Source organism: Aspergillus novofumigatus (genome assembly GCF_002847465.1).
Source record: "Aspergillus novofumigatus IBT 16806 chromosome Unknown P174scaffold_1, whole genome shotgun sequence".
NCBI lineage: Eukaryota > Fungi > Ascomycota > Eurotiomycetes > Eurotiales > Aspergillaceae > Aspergillus > Aspergillus novofumigatus.
Window position 1 is genome coordinate 2,725,143 of NW_020194274.1, and position 22,868 is coordinate 2,748,010.

A 22,868-nucleotide genomic window follows, 5' to 3' on the forward strand; every position below is an offset into this window, starting at 1 on the left:
CATCACCGGCCCCATTCCGGCTTGCCTCCATATTAAAGTATCACTTAGATAGTCCATAGCTCCTTCTCACCCGAAAGAGGAGTTCATCGTCCTTGGATTCATCTATAGATCATTCCTTGGGATTTCGCAACAGACTCGAACATGGAACCGGTACATGTATCGACCTCCACGAAGGTCCTGTTCAAAAAAGTGCGCAAGATTGTGCCTCCTCTGCTAGAGAAGTTCCACAAAGGTATGCTCAATTGGGTTAAGAATTCACAGAATCCTTTCTCTTAGAAGAACATTGACTGACGAGAAAAGGCCAACATGGACGCGTGGCTGTCATTGGAGGCTCTCTAGAGTATGTCGAATGGCTCCCTATGCAACTGTTTGAGTGCAATTATTCATAATCATACAGCTACACAGGAGCTCCATACTTCTCTTCAATGGCATCAGCTCGATTAGGTATGTCAGCAAAGTAGTATAGCTGACCACTTGGTATCGGTTGACTAACTATGATGCAGGATGTGACATGGTTAGTTGAACGAATTTTTGCTGCGGCTCCAGTATGATGATTTCTAACCAAGTATAGAGCCATGTCATCTGTGAGAAATCTGCAGCTACGGTTTGTAACCACTCAAGTCGTAGTAAATCTTAAATGTCCAGACTGACGTAGCTTGCCAGGTTATCAAGTCCTACTCCCCGAATCTGATGGTACATCCATTGCTTCCGAGCACCGACTCGGTTAGCAACCCTGGTAGCATTGATGCTCCCGCACTTGCCAGCCCTATTGTTTCCATGCTATCTCGGCTGCATGCGTTAGTAATTGGTCCGGGCCTAGGCCGTGATGGAGTGACTCTCAAAGTGGTCACCGAAGTTATGAAAGAGGCGCGGTCCCGCTCGATACCCTTTGTTCTAGACGCTGACGGTCTGCTTCTCGTGACGGAGGATCCCGACCTGGTCAAAGGCTACAAGGACTGTATCTTGACACCCAATGTCAACGAATTCAGTCGATTGGCTAAGGCGTTGGGCGTTGAAGTTCCCAGTCAGGCGCAGATTGCCCAGACTGATGAAGGCGACAAGACCAACAAAGAATCGCAGGCTTGCGAGCAACTTTCACAGGCTTTAGGCGGTGTGACAATTATCCAAAAAGGACCGCACGATGTGATTTCAAACGGTGTGACTACTCTGATCTCGGACTTGAAAGGAGGCTTGAAGCGCAGTGGAGGACAAGGAGATACACTCACAGGATCTCTTGGTACACTGCTAGCTTGGAGGGCTGCTTACCATAACAAATTATGGGACTCCGGCGAGCAGGAGAACCCGAAAGAAGCGCAGTCTAAGCAGGATGTGTTGGCTGAGCTTGAGTCAGAGAACAAGAGAATGTCCCCGGCGACAACCCTACTACTGGTTGCATGGGCAGGCAGTGGCATCACTCGGGAATGTTCTCGACGGGCGTTCAATGCCAAAGGTAGGAGCCTGCAGGCTAGCGATCTTACCGACGAAGTTTATGAAAGCTTCCTGGAATTGATTGGGGAACCAGAGGCTTCCAGGACCCATCTGTAGGCTGTTCGCCATCTGGGACTCGTGCATATCCAACCTGCAAGTGTCGCCGGTCATGGAACCGATAACTGGCCCAAGTTTTCTTCTTCGCGATGAGAAGATCCCTTGGGGGATCAAATGACCGATAGTTTGCCACGAAGGCGGATTTCAGTTGTTGAACCTCGAATGAACTGAGCGTGATACATTGATACATAAATCTACTCTCCTTCCTATAAATAGCCAACGCTGTAGATTTCAATCGAAGAGTTCTACTTCATGCGCTTACTCGATGCATCTCTTGGATCTGACATATGAGGTGTCTGAGTTTCTTCTCTTGATCTCGCCTATAGTTGATTTCCATTCGCCAAGTTCCAGTATCATTGACGGCCTGAAAGCCTGCACATCTTTGTCCGCTATTCTAAGGTACCTTCCACCGCATCTCACCAAGTGCCGCTGGAAGTCTAACAAGAGATTTCTTATATTCTAGTGGTCATGTGTTCTATCCAATTCTACATTGACTACAAGGCGTTCTGCTGCTAAATATGGCCCGAACACTTCCAATCACAGATGACAACACACGCTGACAGGGCCATCTCGGATGAGGCTCCCTTGGACTCGATGACTGTTTCTGACGGGTATCTCTGCGTCTCATTTGCCGGGCTGGACTCGGTACGTCAGATGCATTTGCGGGGGAATATTGGCCACTCACCTCCATGTTCCAGATCTCGTATTGCTACTACCAATCCGAAGAAGCCATGACTTGACACAGGTCCAGTCAGCTTCAGCCGGGAAGATCCAAGCTATGACGGCAGTCACCTAAGCCTGTCCGCTGTGCGATTGAGAGACATGTCTCAGTGACCTCTCTTTGTTACCTTTTGCGCCTTCACCATCTTATGACGTGGATGTCGGAGAGAAGATGCCGTCTGGATGACCTGCGCAGTGTCTCACGGCCATCGATGGCCTTACTTGCAGTTGCATGTTGGTGTCCATGTATGTGTCCATGTATGGGAGACTCGATCTCCTACCGAACGATGCAAAGGTATATAAAGAGGGTGAGGATACTCGATCAACAACCCCATCTCTTCTCAAGCATCAAGGCATCTTTCCCAGAAAACAAGCATCATAGCACACTTCCAACCCTACCAAACATCCTTCAACACCATCTGAGGTACCTTTCAACCAACCCACATCTACAACCACCAACATGAAGAACCTCTCCATCCTCACCTCCCTCCTCCTCGCCTCCGCCTCCCTCGTCTTCTCCTCCAGCATCCCCCCAAAGTGCGGAACTTGCAACCCGCTCTCCGGCCAGAACCACTGCGACATTACCACCTCCTGCATCAACACAGGCACCCGCTTCCATTGCGCCTGCCGCGCCGGCTACAAGGCCTCGAAGGACAACCACGACGTCAGCAAGCAGTTCCGTCTGAATGTCCCCAACTACCAGTTCCTGGTCTTCACCCCCGAGAGCACCGAGTGCAACACCCTCTGTGACAACCCCTACGGCGCAAGCCCTGACCTGTGCGCTGAGGTTCCTATCCAAGACAAGTGTGCTATTTGATGGGGACTGTCGTGAGGCGTGCTTCTTGTGCTGAGACTGGATTATTTGCTGGGAATGAGTGTTGAGTGTTGAGTGTTCTACGACAACATTCCTTCATGAGATCTGCTTGTTCTGTACCTAATGTCATGGAAGACTCGTATATATCACTCCTTACCAATGTGAATACTGCTCTAGTCTAATCCTTGGCCTATAAACCTTGTCATATGGCTTACATTAGTGAATCAGAAGCAATTAAGCATTGTTCTTATCCCAGGAGCCTAAAATAATGTAGTATACGCCATAACACCAGTCTCCGAAATCTACCTTCGAACGTGCGTAATCCCATGCTCTTGCTCATATGAGGAACAATAACCAAGCCCTACCAAAACGACCGAACAGTGATCGAGATTAAAACCAAGGAGTTGCAGCAGACTTCAGTGATTATTTTTGCCACTCTAAACTGCAATCGTTCGCTGGTCTATTATATGTCCATTGCCTCATCACCGCCGAGGTCCAAGAAAATGAGGCGAGTTCCATTGTTAACAACTTGCCAAACCTGCAAGGGAGCAAAGATATTAGTAAGAGCCATGGGGGGGTATTCAAAGCTGACAACACGTACATTAAGCTCTTCGTATTCGTCGATCGCCATTGTGAGCTGGTCTTCTGTGAAGCCCTTGGCAAGAACGCGTTCCCTGATCCTTCTCATGCTAAGTTCACCCTCTTCACCGTCCCCAACAGCGGCAGCACCGCTCTCCCGCATACCGCGAATGAGGTTGTAGATCTTGCTGCTGGGGCTCTGGTCCACACCGGACTGACCGTCATTGGCCAGTGATTCTTTGCTGACCTCGATAAGGCGCAAAGCCTCATCGACGTCCTCCCTGATGACCTCTTCGCTGAAGCGAAGGCGGGCAAGAGCTTGCGAGAGACGAACGACACCAAGCAAAGTACGCGGAGTCACATGAGAGAATTGCTTCTTGCTGGCTTCGTCGCTCTTTTGCTGTTTCCTCATTCTCACGTAAGCTCCGACCATGTAATCGGAAACTGACGAGGGCACGACAGGCCGATATGTGCGCGCCTTAGCGATGTACTGACGGACTTCATTTGGCGTGAACAAAACTCCAGCATCGTCGATCTCGGGTGTTTGTTGTGCATGTGGACGTACGCAACGTGGTTGGCCAGTTCCTCATCGGCTTCCCGCTGTGGAGTGTCTAGGATGAGGAACATGACGTCGAAACGCGAGAGCAATGCGGCGGGAAGGTTGATGTTCTCTACTGGAGAGATCCGCGGGTTGTAGCGTCCATAGAGAGGGTTGGCTGCAGCCAGTATGGAAGTACGAGCGTTCAAGGTTGTTGTGATACCCGCCTTGGAAATGGAAATGGTCTGCTGTTCCATCACTTCGTGGATGGCCGTTCGATCGGTATCGTCCATCTTGTCGAATTCATCGATACAGCAAATGCCATTGTCCGCCAAAACCAGGGCTCCTCCCTCCAGCACCATCTCATCCGTTACAGGATCTCTCATAACAGCAGCCGTAAGACCGACACCACTGCTACCTCGTCCAGTAGTGTACACGCCTCGTGGAGCAACCTTGGTGATATATTTCAGCAACTGCGATTTGGCAACACCAGGATCACCCATCAGGCAGATATTGATGTCACCACGAATGTGCATGCCGTCGCCCATCTCCTTTGTCACACCTCCAATAAGCAGAAGAAGTAAGGCTTTCTTCACATCAAGATGGCCGTATATCTCGGGAGCAATGGAACGAGACAGATACTCGTACATATTTCCAGACTTTTGATACTGTTCAATCTTCCGGAGCGTTCGACTGTCCATCGTCAGATCATTGTAAGACTTCTTGTGATGTGTGATATGCTGAGCTTCCAAGTATGTGTCGGTTAAGAGACCGGCACGGATGGCCCTGAACCCTGTGTAAGGTGTGGGAAGGAAGATGCCGGCAACGTCAACAACATCTCCAGGGTTGAGCTGTCGTGTCAGACTTCCGTGGCAGTGAATGGTTAATGTTCGTGGAATGTGACCAACAGGAACCTGCTCTGCCATTTCTTGGATCTTGACCTCCTGGAAGGGAACAAATTTCGAAGCACGAGTGGAAAGAAACAATTGTCCCTTCGAGTTGTTCTGCTTGCATTCTTCAGACAAACACTCAGTCATAGGAAGGAATTGTTTTGTGGTAACCGGCTGAAACACTTCGCATCCACACCGATCACAAGTATAGGCGTTGATCTGGACTGATGGTTTGACGTCCGAGACACGAGTTGTGATACCACGAACCGTGATCAGACTACCCAGGTGTTCTGCTCGCACATTACGGACTGCGAGGGCCTTCGAGTCCCGGTCGCTGCTCGACCCAGATGGAGTAAGAGGCTTGAAATTGAGGGTGTATCGGCGAGTCAACTCAGGAGGAAACATCGAGGGAGCCGCAGCCGCATCCATATCGGCCTCCGCAGCCATCGCCATGGCCTCGTTTCGCTTTTCACGTTGCGACATGATGACATCGAGAACATCGTCCTTGAAGCTATAGGCTGTTAGATGGAAGCTTTCAAAGAATAGACCGGTCGACATACGTGATTTCCTTCGTCTCTTTCGGCATAACAGCATCGACCGCATCAGAGAAAACATCGATGTAACGCTTAGTATTCCGTTGTATGGACTCGACGAGCTTCAAATCTGTGTCCTCCGGCAGGGATTTCTCGAACTAGTACACAGGATTAGGTACTGCCTCGCAATCTGGACGTCCTGGAGTCTTACTGTAGCCAAGTCATCCAATTCAATCAGAACGTTTGACCGTTCCCGATCTGCTATGTCCTGCAGGATCTGCATGTACTTGAGCTTCGGTTCTCGACGCCTGCGGCGTGCGCTGGTCCCTTGTTGCCCGTTCTCATTTTCCACATCGTCCATGAAGTCATATTCATCGCTGGTAGCATCTCCGTCGATGTGAAGATCTTCAATCGCCTCGGTTGCAGCAGCTTCGGAAGCCGATTCAAATGTTTTGAAATGTTGTAAAAAGTCTTTGAAGGCGTTCAATTGCGCCGCATAGTCGACTGGCGGTGGGTACTGAACGAGAGCCATCGTGAGGCAATGGAGCAAGCCAATTCAATTGAGCTTGACCTGGCAAAGTAGTGCAGTTGGCGACAGGATCAGATTTCCACCGATCAGAGCAAGAAGAAATCAAGGACTCAAGTGAGGGTTGGCTGGTACCTTAGTGTACTTCATTAGTGGATCTTTGGCGCCCGCAGCTTTTTGGCGCAAAACACGTCGCGACGCGAAAGAGACGCGTTTCCATTCCTCATATTGCACTAGGCTCATATTGGGCTAGTGTAAATAGCACGTGGGGCGGAACGGAAAATGTCTCGGTCCGAAATACATCAGGCGGGCCGACTCGGCGAACAGCAGGTGCGGGCATTTGATTTGCGGAGTCACTGAAGTCCGGGGGATGCTATCTGTCGGTTGTCGATGTTTCTCTTCCTCCGGACATCGCGAAACTTCTCTCCTGATCTTATTTAACAGCAGGGTTCTGAATATCAGCGCCGGAGAATGGCGCCCAGAAAACCCTCGAGCACAGCGGAGGTCGCACTCGTGCCTTTGAAGAACTGTCTAGTGAACTTGCCTCCGTCGCTTGTCTCACTGCTGGTCAATGCCAACACGGTGCGTCGCCTTCACGTGAAACCCTTGATTTTGACTTTACAAGCATCTAATATTGTTGCTAGGCTGCACAAAATGTCATAGTTGAGCTACAATATCGTCCCGCTTCGGGGAGGGCAAACAGCAACCAGGCGCAGCGATCATGTTACCTAGGATGGACGGGAATGCCGAGCAAGCGAAAGCTTGCACCCGTCGTTGGTCGGGAAGGAATTAGTAGTGCATCTACGAGGGAGCTGGACGTATCTACTGTTGAGGTAGATACCACGTTCGGAAGAGTTGTGGGCCTCTCAGAAGGGCAGAAGGTTAGCCCCTCTTGGAGATTCTGGTTACCACGGGTTTCTCACGCGCGTCCAGGTTGGGATATATATTCACCTTGATCCGCCAGTCGCTCACACCATTAATATCGAGCCATTAACTCCGGAAGATTGGGAGAGTATGCGTTAGCCACCATGTGAGACTGAATGATCGCGTCCGCTGACAACGCGTTGCCTTTAGTTATTGAGCTTCATGCGAATTTCCTGGAACTCAATCTCCTGTCGCAAATCCGCGCTCTCCCTAATCCTACGTACAGCTCGGCACAGTCAGAGCACATGCATCCCCTTGCGCTGCACCTTTCCCCGACATCCACCGCTAACATCGTCATTACCTCGCTTACTCCCGCACCATCTAATACATCACCATTTGCGAAAATAGCACCTGACGCAGAAGTTATTGTTGCGCCAAAGGTGCGGCCTAAATCTGCCTCCAGAGGTCCAAGGGGCGATAGCCGAAGCGTGAACGGCAGCAGCAGGAAAAGTGTCGGTGGGAGAAGCAGTGGAAGCACAGTGCGACCCAAGAGCGGCCGTGACTCGACAAGTAGAGGCGCTCTCTTTTTTCGAGGGGTGGACCGCCGCTTGGTCGAGCCTTACTTCGATGGGGAATTCGAGGATGATATCAATGAGGGCTTCCGCGTCTGGGTCGACCCCGACATGCTTGCAACAAGTGAGCTTCGTGGGGCCAGCTGGGTCTGTATTACTGTCGTCCAACCTGCGGGATTGAAGGCACCACCGGATCCCCAACAACAAATGAACCAAGCTGAGCAGAAGGCAAGCGAAGCAGGGGCGCCGGCGACAAAACTGGTGGCTAGGTTAGCGCCCTGGGTGGACTCGCCAGATAGTCAGCATATCGCCATGTCTACCACGCTATGCTCCGCGCTGGGCGCTGAAGGTATGGTTGGAGGCGTTATACGTGTCGAAGCAGCTCCTCCGCAGTTGCAACGGTCTATTTTCACGATGCTTAAAATCTACCCTTTCATGTTTGATTCTACTAAGAAAAAGGACGGGCTCAAATTTGGAGCAGACACCGCAGCAGCCAAAGATGCGCTGCTTGAGCGTATCAAAGTGATTTATGGTAGCACCGGGACGGATAAAGGGCTGTTGTCTGGCCCTTTAACCGACGGGATGATTTTACCAAGATTCGAAAGTCCAACGGTGTCCGCCTTCGATGGCGCTATTGTCCGATTTGATCCTCCCTTGAAGAGCAGTCCTGATGGCCCAAAACAGACGCTCGGATGGGTTTTGGGGTCCGAAGCGAAACTATCGCTGGAGGTGCAAGCTGAGATTCCTAGGCCTGCTGAACAAGGCCAATTGTCCTTACCCACCGAGGAGCCGCTTCCCAGCGGTATTCCGGAGATGGTTGGCATCGACCAGGTTATTTCTCAGTCCCTTGACAACTTGACCAAATCATCTTCTGTCTTGGTGACGGGCGGTCTCGGGTCAGGAAAGACAGCACTGACGCATTTGCTGGCGCATCGTCTGCGAAAAGACCACTTGTTCAACGTGAAATATTTCTCTTGTCGAAAACTTGTCACTGATGAAACTCGAATCTCGAATATCAAGGAGACCCTCAATCGCCTGTTCATGTCTGCTTCTTGGTGTGCTCGTCTTGGCGGCCAGTCCGTTGTGATTCTGGACGACCTTGATAAGCTATGCCCAGTGGAAACTGAGCTGCAGGTAGGAGGAGACAATGGCCGCAGCCGTCAAAATAGCGAGGTAATCTGTTCGATGGTGCGAGAATACTGCTCAATGAACTCTTCTGTGGTGCTGTTAGCGACCGCCCAATCGAAAGAGTCGTTGAACAACGTCATCATCGGGGGCCATGTGGTCCGAGAGATCATCCACCTGAGAGCGCCTGACAAGGAAGGACGGCGCAAAGTGCTTGAGAAGCTGACGAGCCATGATCGAGCCTCCACCAGCCTTACCAATGGACATGCGCGAACGGCGAGCGCGTCCACTCAAGACTCCTGGTTAGATCCTTCGAATCCTGGAAGCCGTCCGAGCTCCGCTGGAGGAGATGGCTTCGTTCTCGCACGAGACATCGATTTTCTCGATCTGGCTGGGAAGACAGATGGATACATGCCCGGCGATCTGGTCTTGCTTGTCGCTCGGGCGCGGAATGAGGCTCTTATACGGTCCGTTCAAGACTCTCAGGCCGCATCCAAAGCAGTCACTCTCGGCGCTGAGGACTTTGAGAACGCCATTAAAGGGTTCACGCCGGCGTCTCTGCGCAATGTCACGCTCACCTCCTCTACCACAACATTCTCAGCTATTGGCGGTCTGCACGAAACCCGGAAAATGCTGCTGGAGACGTTGCAGTACCCGACCAAGTATGCGCCTATCTTTGCGCAATGTCCTCTGCGTTTGCGTTCTGGCTTGCTCCTGTACGGCTTTCCGGGATGCGGGAAGACCCTTCTGGCTAGTGCGATAGCAGGCGAATGTGGCCTGAACTTCATTAGCGTCAAGGGTCCCGAAATCTTGAACAAGTACATCGGTGCGAGTGAAAAGAGTGTGCGTGATCTGTTTGAACGAGCCCAGGCCGCCCGACCGTGCATTCTCTTCTTTGATGAATTCGATAGTATTGCTCCCAAGCGTGGCCACGACTCTACCGGCGTCACGGATCGTGTTGTCAACCAGCTTCTCACACAGATGGACGGTGCAGAAGGTCTTTCAGGCGTGTATGTTCTCGCTGCCACCTCTCGGCCTGACCTGATTGACCCTGCGTTGCTCCGGCCCGGACGATTGGACAAGTCTCTGCTCTGCGACATGCCAAGTCAGTCGGAACGGGTCGATATCATTCGAGCTGTGAGTACAAAGCTTGTGATGGACGCCGAGGTTGTTGCTCGTATGGACGAAATAGCTGCAAGAACCGAGGGCTTCTCCGGAGCTGATCTGCAAGCCGTCGTGTATAATGCCCACCTAGAAGCTGTCCACGATGCACTTGGCGACCATTCTGGTACAACCGACAAATCAACAACAAAGAACAGTTCCAAGCCTACATCGAGCACCAGCAGCAAGTCATTCATCCAGTTCCTGTACTCTACGTCGGAACAAAGAGCTGGCGATGTCTCTCTACCTCCACCAGCCGTCGTCGCTGCCAAAATCGAAGCCATTAAGAACGCTCGACGTCGTCAACGCCAGATCGAACAGGGCACGAATGGTGCTGCACCGACTACAAATGGCGCTGCTTCTGAAGAAGCGCCGCGCGAGGAGATCGTGGTCCGATGGGAACACATGGAACGATCCCTTTCCACCACACGCTGCTCACTCAGCGAGCATGAACGCAGGCGATTGCAAGCAATCTATCGTGAGTTCGTGGAGGGACGTAATGGCGAAATGCCGAATGGTGAAGCAGGTCGGGAGATCGGTGGGCGGACGAGCCTGATGTAGATGGGTGCATATCTTTTCTTTTCTCTTTTACAATTTCAAGATCATGTATTAGAACTACATTGCTATGTTTCAGCAGTATACTCCGGAGTACATGCATAGCTAGAGAGCGATGTGTTACGATGAGACATGGAATTCTTTGACATACTCCGTACAGTTCCCCAGAGATCGGTCAAGCCCAAAGACATAAGAGAAAAACAAAGCGAAAAAAAAAAAAAAAAGTACTCGGCCCCATCTCGAACCCAGGACCTTTTCCACACACATAGAAAGGTACAGAAAACTCAACACCTCCAAATGAGGTCTGTAAGAATAAAAAAAAACTGGTAGCTTCTCTTTGATTGAGCGTGTCATCCTTAGTGCAGGGGCCATGCTAATCTTCTCTGTATCGTTTCAAATTGACCAAATGCCCGAAGGCACTTGGGAAGAGATTAAAGTGGTCTATATGCCTTTCTTGAAGCGGGATCTCTGGGCTGCGATTGGCCCGCCAAGCGATGGCGGAGAACATCAAAATGCCCTGTCACACACTGTCAGTTGGGAATGCTTCACGGTTGTCAAGCAGGACGAGGCAGCGATAGGAGGATTCAGTGAGAAGTCTGATGATCGACTGCACTGTCCATTTCAGGAAAGAGACTTGAGATTCTCTGTTTGGTAAAAGGTCGGACTAGGTGCAGAGGTCTATGTATTCCAAACAGTACATTCTGCTTGTGTCAGTTGCTGAGCATGTAGGTACCCCGTTTTGTAAGGAGTCATGAAGAGATACCATCCTGAGAGTGAGGAATGCTAGGATTCAAAGAGTAAGAGCCTTCAGAGGAGGGATATCAGTTGGCATCCGACAGGTCTAATTTCAGTCCAATGAGTGTTGCTTTCTTAGTCATCCCGAGTTCCCCACAAAATGCAACAGAATCCCCCAGCATCGCAATGCCGTAAAGCCGCAAAAGCCAAAAAGCCTACTGCACCGATGCAGATACCGAGAGATCCGGTAGAAGTGATGTTCTATCTACTGTTAATTTGATACATGATAAAATCCATCATCAAGACGATCAATCTTATCTAAAAGCTCTTTTGGAAGACTCAAACACAGTCTATCGCGGGTTACTCAGGTCTATCAGTAACTGGTATTGATCGCCGCTGATGGCCGACGCATCTCGGGTATTGGCGTCTCAACGGCGAGGATACCGAGGCAGTGTCCGGATGTTGATTAGTAGTTCCAAGGTTATTGTCCCTCGTCATCTAGAGAGACGGTCATCTGGTGTACCTTGTCTTTTCTTTATCTCCCGTTAAAGACTGCGACTCTTCCAGTTGGACTCCACGATCACGCTCACACTCGTCCTCTTCATTTCGAGTCATCCGGTTCTCCTCATCTCTGTCGACACTACCCCGCATCTTCTAGCCACAATGCCCGTCTCCTCACCGTATCCTTCGATAGAAATCCCCAATATCGACCTTTGGACCTTTCTCTTTGAGAGGAAGGACAGGCCTTTTCCGGATGACAAGGGTTCGTGTATCCCTTGTTCTTTCCATGCCCCGACCTGAAAACTAACTGTAAACAGTCATCTACATAGACGCCGACACAAAGCGACAATATACCTACAAAGATGTAAAAGAGACGGCGCTCGCATTCGGCAAAGGCCTGAAGGCCGTCCTGGACTGGAAGAAGGGGGATGTGCTTGCCCTCTTCACACCCAACTGCATTGATACACCGGCTGTAATGTGGGGGACTCATTGGGCTGGGGGTGTGGTATCTCCAGCAAATCCCGCATACACCGTGGAGGAGCTGGCGTTTCAGTTGAAGAACTCTGGTGCGAAGGCTCTCATCACTCAGATGGCGCTGCTACCAGTCGCCACGGCGGCTGCAAAGCAGGCAGGGATCACGGAAGACCGAATCATCCTCATCGGCGATGACCGCGACCCACAAGCCAAATTTAAGCATTTCAGTTCGATCAGGAACATTTCGGGGGCGACTAGGTACCGCAAGACCAAAATCAATCCTGCGACGGATCTGGCATTCCTGGTCTATTCGTCGGGGACTACTGGTGTGCCTAAGGGAGTTATGCTGAGTCACCGAAATATTGTCGCCAATTCTCTCCAACTTGCGGCAGGAGAGGATAAGCAGTTGAGTTGGAATGGTGGCACAGATGGAAAGGGAGATCGAATTTTGGCCTTCCTTCCCTTTTACCACATCTACGGTCCGTCCTGCGGCTGCATCACATCGTCTTAACCTATCATACTGACAAAAGCTTCTAGGGTTGACCTGCCTGGTCCACCAGACCATCTACCAAGGGTACGAACTGTATGTCATGCCAAAGTTCGACATCGAGAAGTGGTGTGCCCATGTGCAGAATTACCGTATCACGTTCAGCTACGTGGTGCCCCCGGTCGTACTGTTGCTCGGCAAGCATCCTATTGTCGACAAGTACGATCTGTCCAGTCTCCGTATGATGAACTCTGGTGCCGCACCACTCACGCAGGAACTTGTCGAGACTGTTTATTCACGTATCAAGACTGGTATCAAACAGGGATACGGTCTCAGCGAGACCAGCCCGACTACACACACCCAGCCATGGGGAGAGTGGCGCACAAGCATTGGTTCCGTGGGCAAGTTGCTCCCCAACATGGAAGCCAAGTATATGACCATGCCTGAAGATGGGTCCGAACCTCGCGAAGTGCCTGTGGGCGAGGTGGGCGAGCTGTACTTGCGCGGACCCAACGTTTTCCTGGGCTACCACAACAACCCGGAGGCGACGGCCACGTGCCTTTCTAAGGACGGATGGTTCCAGACGGGAGACGTGGGCTACCAAGACAAGGATAACAACTTCTACATCACAGATCGTGTCAAGGAGCTCATCAAGTACAAGGGCTTCCAGGTCGCTCCGGCGGAGCTGGAAGGAATTCTGGTGGACAACGAGGCGGTCGATGACGTCGCTGTCCTTGGTGTGGAGAGCGAAGCACACGGAACTGAAGTGCCACTTGCTTACATTGTGCGAAGCGCAAAGAGCAAGAGCTCGAACATCACTGCCGAGGAGGAGGCCACGAGGATCGTCCAGTGGCTGGATGCCAAGGTTGCATACCACAAGCGGTTGCGTGGAGGTGTGAGATTTGTGGACGAGATCCCCAAGAGTCCGAGTGGGAAAATTCTGCGACGGCTTCTCAAGAAGCAGGCCAAGGAGGATGCCAGCAAGGCCCTAGGGGCCTCTGCTCCCAAGGCCAAGCTGTAATAGATCTTGTATATAACGAACATCGAGAAACATGAGGATACCTGTCATGACAATCGTAGTTTCTTCATTATAAGGCCAACCTGTAAGCTGCACAATCACGGGAAGAAGCGCTTCACCATGCCATCAACATCTTCCCCATCAACCGCATCCACTTTTCCCCGCGCTACTCGTTCAACAGCCTCCTCTATCGGCTCTTCCCCATTCAACAAATCATACCAACCCTCTGTATCCGCCCTGGCCAGCAGCTGATCCGCCACTCTGGCAACATCCTCTCTCGTCACCTTCCCCTGGCCCCTAGTCTTCCCCAGTGCCACCCGTCCCGTCGCAGGCTCATCAGTCAACGTCCCCGGCCGCAGACAGATCGCCTGCAGCTTCGGCCCGTCGGACTGCTTGCGCCGCGCCGCCAACGCAGTCATGTACTCGTCCGCCTCGAGCTTGGCCTTGGCATACACAGGAAGAATATTATTAAAAACGTTCTGAATACTCGCCCAATCCTCATCTGACATCCAGCTCGGATGGAGCCGTCGACTACCCAGCCACGAGACGAGCAGGAACTTGGTGACGCGAGGCGAGTCGAACGACGCAGCAAGGAAGTGCTTTGCCGCTTTTTCGTCGATGGCGAAGGTGCGCTCGGGGCCGCCTTTGCCTCCGGCTCCTGTAGTTTATTTGACCAGTCAATCAACTGCCGCATGCTGGACATGGCAATAGGGTGGATACCATACCGGCCGACCAAACTACATAATCCGGCGACACGGCGTCGATGATCTTCTTCGCGTCATCGTCGCTTTTCACGTCCTGGAGGCTGGATATGAGAACGGACAGTTTGCCTCTTGCGCCTTTGCCTAACGCGAGGATCGCGTTCTCGTGCTCGGGGTTGCGGATGACGCTGGTGACGTTCCAGGCGCGGGCGAGCAGGAGCGGGGTTAATTTCTGGGCTACCTTGCCGTGGCCGCCGAGGAGGAGGACTTGCATTGTGTAAGGGGGTATCGGTGGGTTTATTGATATTTACTTATCAGCGGGTTTGTAAACTAGAGGACTATTATTTGGAGGTGATGGTATAGAGAAGTTGGTGCAATGTGGGTTGATGATTGTGGTGGTGTTTTCATTGCGTCATGGACTTGGCACTTGTCGATTGTTTTGAGCTGGGGCTTTATTGCATTGCTGGTCGATATACCCCTGGACTTGATCGCATCGAGATGGATAGCTCATGTAGGATCAACTAACATCAGAGATTGTTGAAGAGACAACATTTCGCCTCTCGTTGCTGCTTAGAGTTTTCCATATATACTTTTGGTTTACTTTTAGATACGGAGTTATATATATATCCGTGGTAGCAGCAAGGCAATCCGTCACCATTGACAACTCAGAACAACAGAGTATCAGCATTGTCCACTCGATTGGCAAATTTTATTATCCAGTAAGGGATCTGTTTATTTGGAAAATGGATATAACTAGTCAGTATAGCTACCCTTCTGAGTATGGCAAATACATGAAAGTCTCAGAAGCCCTTTATTGAAGATTCGACCCCCTTCGAGTATCAACACCGAACATCCCCAGTTTTCGCTTCGGGCTGACAAGGTGACAGATCGTAATTAAACCGGATTAAATGTCTTACTTTAAGTGCACTGGTGACGTAGGGACCAGAAGGAATCAATGAGAAGTATACGTCCAGATTGTGACTACTGATTTCTCAGTAAGAGTATGATACCATGATGAAACTAAGCCTCTAAAATGGATCGAAAGAGGGAGTCTGAATATTGAGTCGCTTGTGTCATGTGTAAAGCTTGGTCGGTGACTAGAGGACGGCTTTGCTTGATTCGCATCATTCAACAATGAATTCCTGCATCTGAACTGTGAGACATGGGGTAGATTCTCCGTAGATAGTGAGATGGTGAGTTCCAGCCTTGACACCTTAATAATGCCGCGGTGGAGTCTGGATAATGACCATGAGGAAGGCGACCAATGATGATCTGACGAGGGAACTGTTTAATGAAGGACCCAAAGACCCGAATGGTCCAGGCCTGGGAGATTATGAGGATGTCTGATTTGAATCTGTGTTTGACTACCCTGTACGGAAAGAACCGCAGCATTCCTGGCCGGTACTGTACTACTTAATAAAGAATGACCCTACATTTCACAGAGTTTCCTTAATTAAGTCTATCTACTTGATTCGTCAGGATGGAGTCTACCTTTACCACATACTAAAGAAGTACGCAAGAGACAGACCTGACTGGAGATGAAGTAAAGGTAATATAATATGTATGGATCGACTGGGTCTGTCAAAGTGAAATACCACTTATCCTTTCTAGTACTAGTCAGGGGCACCCACCCGTTTGGCAAACTCAATTACAGTGCTGTCTTGTATTAGGTACGTATCAACACGAACTCAAAACCACACTAAGCTTGCCTGTAACAATATTAATGTCCCACAGCCGCAGGGGCCCCGAGGACTCAATAATTGCCATTGGGCACCAAAGGAGGTCTTCCAACTCCTTCGACTCAAGCTTAGAAGTTTCCTATGAATCCATCCATCCAGGACTTCGCGAGGCTTGATACTAAGAGCCGGTAATTTACCTCGCCAACGGCTGTCAGGCTGCCATTACACCAATAACGAAGGATTTTCCAGTTGGAGTCAATCCGTGGCGTTACCTAGCGCGTAGGTAGTCCTACCTATGTATCTATATGGTAACAGGGATACTCGATCTTTCCTTGCTGTTCCTGTTCAGCATTCCGATCAACGGGTTCATTTCGCTACCATCATCCGGCGAGTGGTTCATTGATCGTCGTACAATGGTTCACTGGGTAGACAGATGCTCGAGCTGAGAAACACGATCGTCAAAGCTCGGATGGTGAGATGGACCTCGTTTAAACATGCTCATCTCGCCTAAAATCTGGATACTCCCATTATTTGAGCGTGCTATGGCCGGGTTGACCTGTGGGCCTATGCAAGACCACACATGATATGAAGTGTGATACGTCCAAACCAGCGACTCGGAGAATATCGTCTGATGTTAAAACGCGTCAAGTTTTTGGCTCCACGGAGAACATATACTTTTCGCAGTTGGAGTTTGTCACGAGGCACTCAGTTGGCTTTGTTCACTGTATTATCCGGTTTTGCGTACAATTTCTTACTAGTCTTTCTGGGACTAATATCTCTTATATCTCAAGGTCAATATTAGTTACTCGAGTGATGACGTCTACTTGATGTTATCGATTGAGATGGACACGCCGAGGACACAAAACCGGGAATTTAGAAAGTGTCCAAGCAGGCTAGCACTAACAGAGTCAGTGTTCGAATCCTTCGAACCTCCAGTATCCGGAGCAGAGCCACAACCTGAGCTCTATTTGTGAGATCATCATGGAGTGTCTTGTCCCTATTGCAAGTGTACCTGAATCTCGTCAAGAAATCAAATACATGAATGTCCACATGAGCGCTGCTACCGTGCGTATATCCCTTAAAATCATGATTTTGGACTCGGAGACATCAAGTAGATAGGCTGGCGGCTGCTCAATGGATGAATCCAAACTGAGGCTGAGTACACAAGACTGATGGGATACTGAGATGCATCCTCATGCAGCCTTCCATTTCCAATTATTCTTCATTGAGGCTCCAGCTCAGCCTTCGTCCTCAGCCCCAGATCGGCCCACATCGGTCACATCCCGTGGAAAGAACCAGATTTGGTGATCTCGCTGAACAAATCTACATTACGTGAGCTGCTGCAAACCTGATTATTGAATCATTAAGCATCATGACTCCGTACCAAAATAAGCAGGTACCGGCAGAGAAATCTCTCCAAGTCTGTCATGAAGGACAAGATGAATATTACAGATTCATATTTCATACATTAATTGCGTATCAAAACATTTCGTACCGTATAGTAGCTGAAACCATCCCTCATACCCGCTGTTATTGCATCATCCTATTGGACTATTGAGTTGCGGGGCCTGCAAGGGACGCTCCGCGCTAGTATGAGGTACCGTACAGTATCAGAAGGTCACCCATGGTTTCTTAACAGTTTATATCTCGTGTTCCTGTGGTCGAAATTGAATATGACGGACGTCGTACCAGGGGCATGTAACCACGGGAATAAGACTGTTCAATAATAGGTAAATCAGGCTGTATAGAGGCATCAAAAAGGAATGTTCACAACTAATTCTGCGCCCATCAAGTGGAGGTGTTCTTCAACTTCGGCATCGAAATTTGATGTCTTTGTCGATCCCCTACCAATCAAACACTCGCCAGTGTCGCTAATGAGGCCCAGAAATTCTCTGACTGTACTATCAAGCACACCTGCACACCAAGGCAGACTAGCACCGAGTAAAGTCCTCTGTAGTCTGTATCCAAGCTCGGTACCTATGCGCTGGAACACTTAAGAAGAGAAGGGAAGAACAAGACAAAATGAAAATGAAAAGAGAAAAGTGTAAAATAGGAAGTATCATGGACGATCGGATCCAGATCCTTTATTTTTCTTTATTTTTTATTTTATTTTATTCTTTTCCTTCGCCCCATTCCTGATTAACAAATCAATAATAACCCAGAAAAGTACCGAGTAAAGGATAATAAAACAATAAAATCGTCTGAACGCATGACAATATTACTTTGACTTTTTCCCTTCCTTTTCCCCTTCTTCGACTTCGACTCTATCGCTCCTTAATGGACTAAACACATTTCCAGCATCCTTCGTATCCAACTTCCGTCTTTCATTTATCCTGCCTTCTGATATCTCCAATTGATCACCAATTGCTCGAATCGAATCAATTGTTCACGATCCATTCTTTCGCTCTCTTTGGTCGTCTCCTCCACTGTAGACGTTAAACTGTACAACCAACCAAATACCTCCGCCACCCTCAACATTGCATTGCAGCCACATTCAACCATCCTATGCGGGCTCCCCATTAGTCGGCTCCGACCAGTTCTATCCCACCTAGAATTCTTCATCTGCTTCGTGACTCTCCTGTCTCCCCGTCTGTCGATACCTCAGCCCATCCCTATCTTTAATTGGCTATTTTTGGAGCAAGCCAAAGTACTATTCGCAGCTGCGGAGTCCGACATTCTATGCGCAGGGGATGAATTCATGATTGTGATACATTGATATCTCTTCTCTCACTCTCATCACTTTCTGTTTTCTCAGTTATCCTGTATGTCATTGCTCACCCGTCGTTTATCAATTCCGCGCCCTTTCTCTGTCTGTACAGTGTTGTCAACAGTCGATGGCTTCATTTCTGACTGGTAATCGTTGACGGCGTAGCGGTTCACATAATCTTTCGATCGAGTGGCCACTCCTGATTGTGCTACGATCATCGAGCCTTACTTGGACGGATATTTTCGCCTTACCAGCATAATCCGTGTCTTGCGACCGAATCATGAATCGATTCCGGAAAAACAGAAAGGAGAAAGTGAAGGAGGATGGCGAGAGCATGGAGAGTGTACCGACATCGCTGACCTCCAAGTTATCATGGAAGAGCAAGAAAGGAGAACAAGAAGAAAAACCGGAGCTAGACCTCGCGAATGCCCTACCATCTAAGGATGACTTTCGCACCAGCTTGCTGATGCCGAAGCTGTCCGCACGTTTCAGCATGCTGCGAGAACAGGATGACCCAGACTCATTGATCGGCAAAGCGAGTGACGATAGCGTCCTCTTTCCCAAGCGCGCTTCCCGGTTGAATCTTTTCGGGCACAGTCCCAACCTTTTGGCAGACATTGACGAGGCTTCTCTAGATGGTAGGCCATCGATCAACCTGGGCCGTACCGATTCGTTCGTCTCCGGCGGCGACGGTGGCTATGGGACCGATGATGATCGTTCGCACAATGGCAGTATCATGAGCCGGTCCCGACGAACCGAGGGCAATAATCTATTTGGTGGACGGCAGAAGGTTTACAAGATCCCGACCAAGACAGCGAATGGTTCCGGATCCGAGTCGGGTCGAGCACCGGTGGGACGCGCCCTTTATGAGCACGACCTGTCCATGTCTGCTTTCCAACGCTTGAGACTAAAGGAAAAGGAGGAAGAGCGCGAGGCCGAAGAGAATCAGAACGAATCTCTAGCCCAAGAATCGGAGGATGGTCTATCAAGCATCTCCTCCATGAAGCGGACAACATCGTCCTCAACTGCATCGGGCCCTACTGCCAATCGTCGCACGTCAACGGCAGCTACCTCGATCGATGGAGAATCATTTTCCACGGGGACTGGGGTTCCTGGCGAAAATCTGAAGTCAGGATTCATAGGGGCCATGGCCTCAGAACGTGGCTCCTTTAAATCTCGACGTCTCTATGGACAAGGTCTGGCACAGTCCGCACAGAACCAGCAGAACACGACGCTGCACCGCCTGGAGAGTCTGAGCCGCCAACGTGCGGGTACGTTAGAGTCGCCTGTTCTTACCCGGGCGTACTCCAGGAGCGCGACCAATCTGCGTGACCGCCTCCAGAATCTCGCGATCGCTGAGCCCACTCCTGAGTCTTCCCGTCCGACCAGCCCTCCTTCCTCAGCCGTGTCACCAAAACTGCCGAGCAACGACAGCGATCCCAAGGAACCAACGTCGCAACTGACCCCCGGCTATGGAGTACCGCCACTGAGTCCACCTGTCAGCGAGAATGAAGACCTAGGAACATTGGCGGCCGCCTTGCAACCGGAAGATCATGGAAAAGCTACGGCGATGGGCCTCTTCAACAAGCCTCAAACCGCTTTTGATGAGAGTCAGTTTACGCGACGTCAACTGCAGATGCACCAGGGCAGCAGCACACCGCCCCTCCGACGAGCTCCATCACCCCCCGGTCGGACGACTCCACAGGAACGCATTGGACGTTCCCGAGGTCTCTCAAACACGAGCGGTTGGTCTAGACCTGAGTCTGCCTCCTCTCATTACAGTGAGTCTCATCGTGCAGCGAATCATTCGACTGCACCGAGCATCGACGCTTCTCCCGCCGTCCCTGCAAATGGCACCTTTTTCTCAAACCCCAGTCCTGATGCATCCGACGATGAAGGTGATGAATTCAATGCAAGGGACGTTGCGGCTGCTATTGACGCTGTCCATCCTGCTTTCCGGTCTTGCACACCATCCAAGCCTGCAACTCCCCCTGAAGAACATCAAAGCGTTCTGCCTGAAGTTCGATTCTCCGACCTCGGTGATTTGAAGCCTATTGCTGAGATTGAAGCATCGGAAAGAACAAGCGTTGCGGAGGACAGCACTGCTGTCCCGGAGAAGCCCGACTCGCCCACACTCGGACCCTCGGGCCTTGGACTAAGTGGCCTGATTCGCACCCATCTTCGACGCGACAGCGATCGCTCGTCGTTCCACGTGCCGCACTCTTCTGCATTCCCACCGAAACCCCACGATGACGAGGTTGATGGATCCGTGGCCAACGGATCCGATACGGCCGATGGCTACTCTCAGCGCGCGTCCACAGACGGAAACAGCTCAAGGGACTCACAGGACAACTCCAAGGTCCCTTCTTGGGAGGACGAATTGAAATCGAAGCATAGACGTCAAGGAAGCACGGAGACCCAGCGGGAGCGGGAAGAATTCGAGATCGAGCTCGCGGAACGGCGCAGGAGAGTGCAGGAAAAGCTGAGAGGGTTTGCTGAAAGCGAGAGTCGATCAGCTAGCCCGATCTCCGGGCATAGAACACCAGACCACCCCCCTCAAGCAAAGCCCGGCAACGCATTTGCCCTTTTGAAGAGCAAGAATCCGAAACATCCCTTCTTCAGCAAACAAGACCCGAAGAATGCCAAGACGGTCGGTCTCGCCAGCGCATCCACCCCAGCCTTGGTACCGGACGACCCCTGGCGAGAGGAGGACGAGAAGATGCCCTTCAGCTTCGGCAAGCACTCCAACACCAGCTCACCGCAAATCGCCGGAGAGAAGTCTATTCGATCCAGAGTGGCGGCCTTTGGCCGCGGCAGTCACGAAGGCTCCCGCGAATCGAGCCGCAGCCGTGGCGCCTCACCGCATTCAAGCATGAGGTCGCAGAGGGATCGTTCGAGCTCGGACGCCTCCGGCCGCTCCAAGAGCCGAACACGATACCGCGATCGCGATGATCTAGGGACACTGAAAGAAGATGCTGCCGGCTCCCCTGAGCCGTTCCCGCACTTTGACCCGCGAGCCGCCCCTTCGGTTCCATCCTCCACGCGTCCGTCGGTAGAGGTCAATGATCGTTCGGCATCCTACGATCGTTGCTCGTCAGCCGCATCTGGACGCTACCGCAGCGGGAGTCGGTCTGCCGCATCGAGCTACTTTGATCGACCTCCTCCGCCCTCTACCAACCCTTCCATGATTGGAGTGTCTCCTCGGCCGTCTCCAATTGCTCCTTATTCCGCCAATGCCACACCACCTCTACACGAAATGTCCCCGAATCCTTCCACGACATCTCTACCCACCCAGGCAACCGGCGCCCATCCTCTGCCTCAGCGAGCCCCAGGCCATGGCGGTCTTCAAAAGCGGGTCATCGACAAGACGCAGATCTCCGAGCCAACTTTTGTGTCTTGCACATCCAACGTGCCGACTGTGGGTCTTCCCCCAGGCGCAAGCTTAAGTAACGGCATGGAGACGCCCCCAATCCCGCCTATGAACCCACGACGACGCCGCCAGACTACCACCCAGACCATCATTGGCGCTCTCAAGGGCGAGAAGCACGAGTCGTACCATCCGGCCTCGACAGTCAGCAGCCCTCCAGAGGAACATAGCACCTTCGACGACGACAAGAACAAGCGGCCCAAATCCAAACACAACAAGCTCCGCAAGACCTCCAGCGAGGGCGTAAGCCTGAACTCCAAGGCCCGGCAACAAGCGATGGCCGCTGCCCCTCTGCCCCCTGCACCAGCTGTCCCGCAATACCCGCCGCCCAATGTCCCCATAGAAGGTGGAATGTTCTAGGCGTATTATCTCCTTGCCGAAGGTCTTTTTCACATGCCCTCATATACTTACTTTCCTTTTTTGTCTGCCTAGCATTCCGGATTTCTCAATTTCCCTCCTTATATTTCCTCGGGTATCCGATACCTCTTGATTCAGGGTTGATTCTTTTCGTCGACGACTATATACCAACTGCGTTCTCTTCTTGTTGGGCGAAATGGAATTTTTTCGTTGCTTACTGGGATTACTATTCATATATATCTTGTTTTCCATGTATCATTCAGATACCTCTTCGTTTTGAACGTCATCCACATTGAACTAGCACTGTGGTACATTGTCAATATGGACAAAATAAGACAAGTTGTGAATTTGGATGACGAT

At 50.9% G+C, this 22,868-nt stretch overlaps 7 protein-coding genes across 7 annotated transcripts; 5 read left to right on the top strand and 2 right to left on the bottom strand.

The window, feature by feature from the left end:
* Positions 1 to 57: 57 nt before the first annotated feature.
* On the top strand, positions 58 to 1,766 carry P174DRAFT_437251 (ATP-dependent (S)-NAD(P)H-hydrate dehydratase). The gene is made up of 6 exons (XM_024826240.1): positions 58 to 232; positions 301 to 340; positions 398 to 444; positions 504 to 514; positions 572 to 604; positions 664 to 1,766. Exons 1-6 carry the CDS (start codon positions 142 to 144, stop codon positions 1,543 to 1,545), a joined length of 1,104 nt encoding a protein of 367 aa, XP_024687419.1. The 5' UTR covers positions 58 to 141; the 3' UTR covers positions 1,546 to 1,766.
* Positions 1,767 to 2,280: 514 nt separating this feature from the next.
* P174DRAFT_437253 (putative adhesin) lies at positions 2,281 to 3,185 on the top strand. The gene has a single exon (XM_024826241.1). The coding sequence runs from the start codon at positions 2,726 to 2,728 to the stop codon at positions 3,080 to 3,082; it is 357 nt and encodes a 118-aa protein (XP_024687420.1). The 5' UTR covers positions 2,281 to 2,725; the 3' UTR covers positions 3,083 to 3,185.
* A 137-nt stretch (positions 3,186 to 3,322) lies between these two features.
* On the bottom strand, positions 3,323 to 6,268 carry P174DRAFT_437254 (DNA replication licensing factor MCM7). Its single transcript, XM_024826242.1, has 5 exons — positions 5,831 to 6,268; positions 5,647 to 5,777; positions 4,220 to 5,597; positions 3,681 to 4,193; positions 3,323 to 3,617 (listed from the first exon to the last, which is right to left on the bottom strand). The coding sequence occupies exons 1-5, from the start codon at positions 6,149 to 6,151 to the stop codon at positions 3,543 to 3,545; spliced, it is 2,418 nt and encodes an 805-aa protein (XP_024687421.1). The 5' UTR covers positions 6,152 to 6,268; the 3' UTR covers positions 3,323 to 3,542.
* Positions 6,269 to 7,076: 808 nt separating this feature from the next.
* On the top strand, positions 7,077 to 10,558 carry pex1 (AAA family ATPase peroxin 1). The gene is made up of 2 exons (XM_024826243.1): positions 7,077 to 7,121; positions 7,183 to 10,558. Exon 2 carries the CDS (start codon positions 7,315 to 7,317, stop codon positions 10,426 to 10,428), a length of 3,114 nt encoding a protein of 1,037 aa, XP_024687422.1. The 5' UTR covers positions 7,077 to 7,121; positions 7,183 to 7,314; the 3' UTR covers positions 10,429 to 10,558.
* Positions 10,559 to 11,374: 816 nt separating this feature from the next.
* Positions 11,375 to 13,687, top strand: P174DRAFT_437257 (acyl--CoA ligase). Its single transcript, XM_024826244.1, has 3 exons — positions 11,375 to 11,920; positions 11,976 to 12,611; positions 12,670 to 13,687. Exons 1-3 carry the CDS (start codon positions 11,821 to 11,823, stop codon positions 13,638 to 13,640), a joined length of 1,707 nt encoding a protein of 568 aa, XP_024687423.1. The 5' UTR covers positions 11,375 to 11,820; the 3' UTR covers positions 13,641 to 13,687.
* P174DRAFT_500426 (uncharacterized protein) lies at positions 13,637 to 14,865 on the bottom strand. The gene is made up of 2 exons (XM_024830971.1): positions 14,363 to 14,865; positions 13,637 to 14,295 (listed from the first exon to the last, which is right to left on the bottom strand). Exons 1-2 carry the CDS (start codon positions 14,610 to 14,612, stop codon positions 13,736 to 13,738), a joined length of 810 nt encoding a protein of 269 aa, XP_024687424.1. The 5' UTR covers positions 14,613 to 14,865; the 3' UTR covers positions 13,637 to 13,735.
* A 3,872-nt stretch (positions 14,866 to 18,737) lies between these two features.
* Positions 18,738 to 22,531, top strand: P174DRAFT_30713 (uncharacterized protein). Its single transcript, XM_024821637.1, has 2 exons — positions 18,738 to 18,779; positions 18,890 to 22,531. Exon 2 carries the CDS (start codon positions 19,005 to 19,007, stop codon positions 22,509 to 22,511), a length of 3,507 nt encoding a protein of 1,168 aa, XP_024687425.1. The 5' UTR covers positions 18,738 to 18,779; positions 18,890 to 19,004; the 3' UTR covers positions 22,512 to 22,531.
* Positions 22,532 to 22,868: the final 337 nt, after the last annotated feature.

Excerpts from the sequence above, each read along its gene's own strand:
- P174DRAFT_437251 (XM_024826240.1), top strand. The coding sequence starts at position 142 with ATGGAACCGGTACATGTATCGACCTCCACGAAGGTCCTGTTCAAAAAA. Across the intron at positions 233-300 it reads GCTAGAGAAGTTCCACAAAG|GCCAACATGGACGCGTGGCT; the intron begins GTATGCTCAATT and ends TGACGAGAAAAG. Across the intron at positions 341-397 it reads GTCATTGGAGGCTCTCTAGA|CTACACAGGAGCTCCATACT; the intron begins GTATGTCGAATG and ends ATAATCATACAG.
- pex1 (XM_024826243.1), top strand. The coding sequence starts at position 7,315 with ATGCATCCCCTTGCGCTGCACCTTTCCCCGACATCCACCGCTAACATC.
- P174DRAFT_500426 (XM_024830971.1), bottom strand. The coding sequence starts at position 14,612 with ATGCAAGTCCTCCTCCTCGGCGGCCACGGCAAGGTAGCCCAGAAATTA. Across the intron at positions 14,296-14,362 it reads TTATGTAGTTTGGTCGGCCG|GAGCCGGAGGCAAAGGCGGC; the intron begins GTATGGTATCCA and ends AATAAACTACAG.
- P174DRAFT_437254 (XM_024826242.1), bottom strand. The coding sequence starts at position 6,151 with ATGGCTCTCGTTCAGTACCCACCGCCAGTCGACTATGCGGCGCAATTG. Across the intron at positions 5,778-5,830 it reads AATTGGATGACTTGGCTACA|TTCGAGAAATCCCTGCCGGA; the intron begins GTAAGACTCCAG and ends CCTGTGTACTAG. Across the intron at positions 4,194-4,219 it reads TGGCCAACCACGTTGCGTAC|ATCGACGATGCTGGAGTTTT; the intron begins GTCCACATGCAC and ends CAAACACCCGAG.
- P174DRAFT_30713 (XM_024821637.1), top strand. The coding sequence starts at position 19,005 with ATGAATCGATTCCGGAAAAACAGAAAGGAGAAAGTGAAGGAGGATGGC.
- P174DRAFT_437253 (XM_024826241.1), top strand. The coding sequence starts at position 2,726 with ATGAAGAACCTCTCCATCCTCACCTCCCTCCTCCTCGCCTCCGCCTCC.
- P174DRAFT_437257 (XM_024826244.1), top strand. The coding sequence starts at position 11,821 with ATGCCCGTCTCCTCACCGTATCCTTCGATAGAAATCCCCAATATCGAC. Across the intron at positions 11,921-11,975 it reads GCCTTTTCCGGATGACAAGG|TCATCTACATAGACGCCGAC; the intron begins GTTCGTGTATCC and ends AACTGTAAACAG. Across the intron at positions 12,612-12,669 it reads TCCCTTTTACCACATCTACG|GGTTGACCTGCCTGGTCCAC; the intron begins GTCCGTCCTGCG and ends AAAAGCTTCTAG.